The following is a 7,523-nucleotide window of genomic DNA, read 5'->3' on the forward strand; positions in this document are numbered from 1 at the left end:
GCTAAATACTTTATCACAGCTGACCCTGAGGTGCCCATCCTGGGCAGGAGGAAAACATGCAAAGGGAGACGCAGAGTGAGTGGGAGAGCGAGTTCGTCTGGTGTCTGCTCTGCTGGTCCGTGTCTGTTGCTTGTCATTTGCTGCTTCATATTTCTTCATTGCCATAACGGAGCTTGGCCTGGGCGGGGGCCGAGCAGGGGGCACAATGAAAGGCACTAAAATGGCCAAACGAGAAAGCAGATGGAAAGTGCGGCAACACGTAAAGGCCACCCACCAGCCACCAATGTGCACTCCTCCCATAAGCTCGAGGCACGAGACAATTGGCAGCATGATTATGAAATATTTACAGAGACTGCAGGAGCCACAGCTAGAGCAGATACAAAAGTGTAGAATCAGATTGGAATATTTCTAGAATATTATCGCAGCTGGCGGAACAAATTGGAGTGGAAGTTGGCCGCCTCCTTGGGGTCGATTGTGGATTTGCTGCTGCTGGGATTTGTGGCCAAAGATAGCTCCTCCGCAGGCAGCCCTTAAGTGTGTTAGAATTAAATTAGTGAGCGTTAAAGGCCAGAACCAAGACCGCCATATGGCAAAACCCACTGCGGTGGAGGTGGGAATGTGGCGACTGTGTGGATGCTTTGTGGCTGAAGCCTACAATGGTCCGCCTGTGGTCTCATTTGTGGCGGAAGTCCAAGCAAGGACACAAGTGTCCGTGCCTCTGTGTGTGTGTGTGTGTGTGTGTGTGTGCTTATCCCTGTGTGCGAGTGTGTTTATCTGAGTTAATTGCAATTTGCTACATCGCCAGCCAGAAATGAGTAAGTTTGTGGACAAATAGGAAGCACTCGTGTCGCTCTCTCTCTCTTCACAACAACTTGCCACTGAAAGTTGCACAAGCTGCAGCTGTTGGCAGCGTTGGGGCAAAATCAAATTAAAACACAGACCATTGGGTGTGTAACGGGGAAGCCAGCAGATAAATTCGATTATCAGACAACGGTTATACGCACGCACGGATATATCTAGCCAGAAATATATATTTACACTCCCGTATTGCCTGCGGTTTAGTCGAAATTAATTTTGAAGTGCCGCTGCCTGGCTCGCAAAGACAAAAACGCCAACGAAAATCAAGTCAAGGCCGGGGGGGGAAACTCCCATCCACTCGGCATTTGATGATGGGAAAACAAAGGGAGAGAGGGAGACAGAGAGGAAGAGAGGGAAGGCAAAAAGGAGCTGCTGACAATTCAATTTCCCAAAACATCATCCGCTCCGCTCCGGCTTTGCCTCAAGTGGATTAAAGAGGGACAATGACCCAGGGATAAGACAACAACAAGGAGCACAAGCCCAAATGTAAGTGATACGGGAATACGCACAGAAAGTGCTCCATTAGGCGGGGCAGAGGCAGAGGCAGAGGCAGAGGAGAAGCCAACGATTGGAAATCACTCAACAAACATTCGCTCAAGGATGCTCGATGGGGAACGGGCCACAAAAGTGTTTAATTGGAGAAGTGAATGCAGCTGGAAGCGACACACACCCAAATCGTTAGAGTCTTCCGTCCAGCAAATTATCCGTTTCCCCCTCGTTTGTGTAACGCAACGAACGGCAGGATGCCCCTCGTCGAATCTGTATGCGTAAGCCAGCACAGAAGCGACATTCCCTTTGTCAGGCATTGTCATTGTCATAGTCCACTTTTCACTTTTCACTTTTCACTTTCCACTTTCCACTGGGATGCAATTACCCATAACAATCGGCAGCTGAACAGCGCCTGAGACCCCTTGATACTTGATACTTGATGGAGCTTCCAGCCTCAGCTACGGGCTGCTCCTCTTCCTGTTGCCAGCTTTAACCCTTTCAGTTGTATCCTCCCGGCTCCATGCTCATTCCTAAACCATTTCCGATTTGTCATTCAGCTGCAGCCTCACAGTTACAGCTTCAGGCACGTATTTTCCCTTATTCGCATTTACCCAAAATAAACCAAAAGATGCCAAAGAAATATCTAATCTGCCAGCTGAAACGACAACAAGAGAAAGTGTTTTACAAAGTAAATTGAATGCACGATTTCTATTAATTTAAACGCTTGATTTTCACTTGAAGATGTCTTTGATGATTTTTGTTCTCTTTAAGTCCCCGATCTTCCATCGGAGAGTGTGCTTTCGGTGGTGGAAGGAGCGAGAGAGCGAGCGAGCGAGCGAGCGGCGCACCTTTACCATTGTGCACGCCAGACACGTTGGCCCCGCTGGGGCTGGGATTGCCGTTTGGCGTGCTTGAAGGAGGGATGGCAGTAGCAGCCATCGACTACCTTGATGAATCCGTTGTCCAGCATTTCCTTCAGGGTGTAGCCAATGATCTCACGTTGGCCAAGTTGCTTGGGCTGCAAAATGCAATGCAAAGGGAATTCGAATGCCTCTCATCCTCCGCTCATACTTACGTCCGCTCTGTCGATTCCCAGCTGTTCGTATATCTCCATCATGGTCGAGGGCTTGTTCAGCTGTTGGAGCACCCGACGGATCACCGTGCCATTGTGCTTGATGGCATTTTTGAATCCAGTCTCTTGGTTTATTTTCACTGTTGAATTTGGGCTTGAATTTGCATCCATGTTGTCCGCGATTTCGATTTGGATTTAGCAGAAATATTTAAAAATTACAAAGATTTTGAAAAATATGTAAAAGTGTTGTGTATTTGGCAGCGAAGGAAAACTGACTGAGCAGCTGAGGGATTGGAAAACCGAATCAAGAATCAAACTGGAAAACTAAAGGCTACTGGGGCTGACTTTTGTTTATTTTGGGGAATCATCTTGTCTGTGACATGTACATACATATATGTAAATAGGTATGTGTGTACATATGTAAATATGTACATAAATATGTAAGTACATTTTATTATTCATTTATGCCACATTTGCAGGTGCGCCCAAAGTGCAGCAGCAGCAGCAGCTTCCCCCCCTCCGGCAGCAGCCCAGCTCAATTAATTGTTCAATTTCACACCCAATTAAATTGATAGGGCCAGGAGGGGCGACACGTGTGCTAGCCAGCGAAGCGAACTCAACGAAGAGTTCAACGCATTTGCGGCTGATAATGATGACACTAATGAGGAGGAGGGAAGGAAGCGGCGGATGAGGATGATGATGTTGCTGGGGGTCATATAGGGACGATGACGCCAACTGACAGCTGCCGCCGTCGCTGGCGTCCGTTAACAATTTCTGACGTCTTGATTTATAAATTCTCTGCTTCAGCCACCGCCTCCCACATTCCCCTCCACCACATTCTCAGTTTCCTCAGCCACTCTTCCCACCCACTTCCAATTCGTTTCTTTTTCTTTCGCGCTAGTTGTTGTTGCTCTTTTTGCTTCTATTCCTTGCTTTCCTTTCGTTTCGTTTCCTTTCCTTTTTCTCTTTTTTTTTTGCACAAAGCGAAATTTACGTTTGATCCCAAGCTTGGCGCAGGCAGCGCCTGTTGGAGATGGAGTGAAGTGGGGGTGGGTGCGTCTGCCAAAATTTCGCCAGAGCACTGGGGAGTGCGTAGGAAGAGAGAGAGAGAGAGCTGCAGCTGAGACGATGAGAAGACGAACGAAGAGAGTTCAAGCAACGCTGCGGCTGCTGCTGCTGCTGCTGCTGCTGCTGACGTCTCTTATGGTTCGATGCCATAAAATGTTATTACACACTTCAAAGTGTGTGTGCATGTGTGTGTGTGTGTGTGTGTTTGGGTGAAGTGTAAGCGTGGACCTGTGCTAGCCAGCAGCAACGAATTTTCGACTTTTTTGAAATGTGTCCAATAAATGCATCAAATGAAGCCGCTTAAAAACATCAAGCGTTCGAAATTTGCAAGAAAAACCAATAAAACAAGCTTCACATGTGCTTGAAATTGTAATTGATATAGGGGCATGATGGACAGCTACAATCGGGGCAGCTATCAGTGCCAGCTGTAGCTTCGGCATTTCGACAGTGTCCGTTAGTGGTTCTTTCAGCGACTCAATCGTCGCCCAACCTGCAGCCTCGGCCAAAGTGTCGAGTGTTTTGATTAAACGTTAAGCTTTAATTTCTCCATCATCGTTGTGGCATCGCTCCCCGGGTTATAGCAACGCCTGGAGCAGTGTGCTATACAAAGGACAGGCAGCTGGCATGTGGTGGGGTCTGCCCTCGTATGGTTGGACCACCAGGAGGCGCCATTGTTCGTGAATTGACGCGTGCACTTTGGCGACCGTTGAACTTTGCCGTGGTGTCGTGCTGCCATCTGATGGGGCAAAGATGACGACGACAATGGGTATGTATGATGATGGGAGGACTCACGGGAAACGGTTTAGCATTTGCCAGTGACATTTGTAATTGCTCCATTTAGGCAGCAATGCAGCAAGCGCAATGTCCAGCGATAACCGAATCAATATCGATTATTTCTTCATTTAGGAGCTACTCGCAGCACTCGATAGTTGGGCCACAGTTAGTTGCTTTAATCAAGTGAACGCGAGGTGCTTTACCTGGTGCCTAACATGCAACATAATTAATTAACGCCATGTGGCAGGCAGGTCTCACATTCAAGGAGGCAACATGCTCCGCTGCGTGCGCCTGTAATAGCATTAAATGTGAGTGCAACTGCAACTCGCAGGTCTTGGTAGAGGTCGCTGCACTCACTGCAGTGGGTCTGCTCTACATAGCTTCATTTATATGTAGAGGATACGAAAATATTCCACCCATATTACGACTGCAGACTAATTGATTTGTAGCCAATTAAAGCCAGTCAGGTGCGCAAAACGAAGGAGAAGGAGCAGGAACATGTGGAAAAACATCGAAGAAGAGATGGTTCGCTATTTGCACTACTCACTGTACCTGGTTCTGGCACATGCTTACGCGCGGCAGCAGCCGTTCTTTCGTTTACCCTTTCCGCCTTCTTCGTTGCTGCACTTCTCTCGCGCTCTAGCTGCTCCAAAGCTCTCTTTCGATCGCTCTCTCTCTCTCTCTCTCTCTCGTTCGCTTCAGCTACCTGCTTTCGCTTTTGCACATTTACAGCAGCGAACCTAACTGGACTTTCACTGAGCTACTGAAAAAGCTCAATGGCCTGCACATTTTGTTTGCCCGCAGCTTTGATCAGACTGAGGACAGAATGAGAGAGACATACATAGCTAAAAAGCTCAAATTCCATGATTGTAATTTTAATTGTTAATGCTAAGCAGCTTAACAGTAAGTATCACCATAGCGACATGCTCCAACCAGCCATGCCCTAAGCAGTTAATTAAATCTGACTTTAGCTAACTAAAATCAGTCACAGAAATCAGAGACTATCAGCAGCCATTCAGGCATTGAGAGAGCGCCATGAAGCGGTAAACTCAGAACAGCAACGGGTCACACAAAAGCTCCGATCAGGCAAGGCAACGAACCAACCAGAGGGGTACCCAGAAGTGTAATGTAAATCCACCCCCTTGACTGTTGGTTGTCCTGGTGAAGCCCCCCTGCCACCGCCGTGTGTGCCATGACTGACCAAGAGCAGCCCAAGCGAACCGAATCGAATCGAAGCAAAGCGCGGAGCCAGGAGGCCAGGAGTTGGAGGTTGCCTGGCAACCTTATTCAATGAATTGTGCTGGCCTGGCCCAAACAAAGGCGTCGCAAGAGGAAGCAGCAGCGGCAGCGGCAGCAACGGCAGCAGCTGGCGAGGGAAAACCACAACAAATGACAGTGAGGACAATGCAAATTGAATCGAAGGCAGCAGCAGCAGCAGCAGCAGCACAGGTCAAGTCGTGGTCAGCGTCAAGCGCTGCCAGCATATAGCACCAGGAATGTCCTTCAAGGATGTGCGCGGTGAGTAGTCATAAGAGCACCCCCTGCCCACCTTTGTCCATCCGCCCACAATCTTTCCCTTTGTGTAGATCTCGGGGAGCAGCTGAAGCTGCTGGGCTTTCCGCGTGTCTTTCCGCTGCAATCGCTGGCCAATCAGCATGGCAGCCTCGCCAGCTTCCACATCGTGTCGGAGCTGCTGCAGTGGCTGGCTGGCCTCATGGAGCCCGGCACGGTGCTCTCCGGCGGCGTGGACACGGAGGAGCAGCGTGTGCTGCTCGTGCGCTCTGCCACGGAGTTCTTTGTGACGAAATCGGCCATCAGGCTGAATCCCCGCAAGTTGTACGCGGCCGCCGCAGTCACCGCCAGCGAGCTGCAGAAGATTACGCGACTGCTGATTGCACCCAGCCAGACGGAGGCGGAGCGCGAGGAGGAGGAGCGCGACCAGTACCGCAGCCTCAACCAGGTGGACATTGGCGACAAGATGGAGGAGCTGCGACGCGCCCGCGAGCTCTCCGCGGATCTCACGCAGCGCGGCGCCGCCCTCTACGATCTGCTGTCCAAGGAGCTGCTGCACAAGGAGTCGCGCCAGACGCAGGCCCAGCGGCCCATGGAGCTGCTCGGCGTGGAGCGCACCCTCAAGAATGCCATCCAGGCCAGCCAGCTGAAGCTGCAGTCCAGCCGGGCCCAGCTGGAGGCTGGTCGCGTCGAGCTGAACGCCCTCAGCTCCAAGTTGCAGCGGAAGCGGGCCGAGCTGGAGCGGACCAAGCAGCGGCTGGAGGCGCTCCAGAAGATCCGACCCGCCCACATGGCCGAGTTCGAGGAGTGCGAGAAGGAGCTGCAGGCGCTCTTTCAGCGCTACTTCCTCCGGCTGCATGTCCGCGACGCCCTGCGCTCCCACCTGGAGGCGCGCACCAAGCGGGCCACGCCCATTGCCTCGCCCATACTGCAGAAGCCAGCGGAGAATTCGATGCCCTTCATACCGGAGGGCCTCATCGAGGACGATGACGACGACGATGACGAGGACGACGATCTCGATGGCGATGACGATGAGGATGTGGGCGGAGGCGGCGGCGGAGGCGGAGGCGGGGTTGGCTCCGGTGTGGAGATGGTCGTCAATGGCAGAAGCTTATTTGGGCTGGACGCCGAGATACCCGACATACGCGACGAGGATCAGCTGCTGCGGCAGGAGAAGCGACCCGGAACGGCCACCTCACGCCTCAGACCCACCACGGGACGCAGTCGCAAGGGCACGGGAACCGGCGCCAGAGCTGGCACAGGAGCGGGAGGAGTAGCGGCGCCATCCCGGGCCGCACACAACGGACGCAGTGTGCCCGGGAATAGCATGCTCAACTCGCGGGACGACGACAGCAGCTTCGGCAGCTCCGACAGCGAGCTGGATGTGGGCGAGATCATGGGCATGAGTGGCATGGGCGCCGCCACTGGCGCTGCCATGGGCGCTGCCGACGATGACTGTGAGTGTGGGTCTCAGGATATATCCTTCTCCTCTTACTCTTTATGTTCCCCTCTCTTTCCACAGTTGATCTGAACTCGATCGATGACATCAGCATCTCGAAGCTGACGGGCGAACTGCCGCTGCGCCCGAAGACGGCCAACAAGGCGGAGCATCACAGCGATGAGGATTTTTAGAGCCCATTGTGAAACCATTTAACCATTAAGCGCGGGTGCTATTTTTCTACCATTTGTATAGGGATTATGTATGCCTGTGTATATCCAGAATTAAAATAAAGGTGTCCATTTCCTCACC

At 51.6% G+C, this 7,523-nt stretch overlaps 2 protein-coding genes across 2 annotated transcripts; one reads left to right on the top strand and one right to left on the bottom strand.

Annotated features, from left to right (window-relative positions):
* Positions 1-2,068: 2,068 nt before the first annotated feature.
* LOC117901884 lies at positions 2,069-2,695 on the bottom strand. Its single transcript, XM_034812846.1, has 2 exons — positions 2,423-2,695; positions 2,069-2,365 (listed from the first exon to the last, which is right to left on the bottom strand). Exons 1-2 carry the CDS (start codon positions 2,588-2,590, stop codon positions 2,198-2,200), a joined length of 336 nt encoding a protein of 111 aa, XP_034668737.1. The 5' UTR covers positions 2,591-2,695; the 3' UTR covers positions 2,069-2,197.
* Positions 2,696-5,081: 2,386 nt separating this feature from the next.
* LOC117901873 (clusterin-associated protein 1) lies at positions 5,082-7,503 on the top strand. The gene is made up of 4 exons (XM_034812834.1): positions 5,082-5,164; positions 5,233-5,779; positions 5,848-7,230; positions 7,296-7,503. The coding sequence occupies exons 2-4, from the start codon at positions 5,758-5,760 to the stop codon at positions 7,403-7,405; spliced, it is 1,515 nt and encodes a 504-aa protein (XP_034668725.1). The 5' UTR covers positions 5,082-5,164; positions 5,233-5,757; the 3' UTR covers positions 7,406-7,503.
* The last annotated feature ends 20 nt before the right edge of the window (positions 7,504-7,523 follow it).

The sequence above is a fragment of the Drosophila subobscura genome, chromosome A (assembly GCF_008121235.1).
Source record: "Drosophila subobscura isolate 14011-0131.10 chromosome A, UCBerk_Dsub_1.0, whole genome shotgun sequence".
NCBI classification, from domain to species: Eukaryota; Metazoa; Arthropoda; class Insecta; order Diptera; family Drosophilidae; genus Drosophila; species Drosophila subobscura.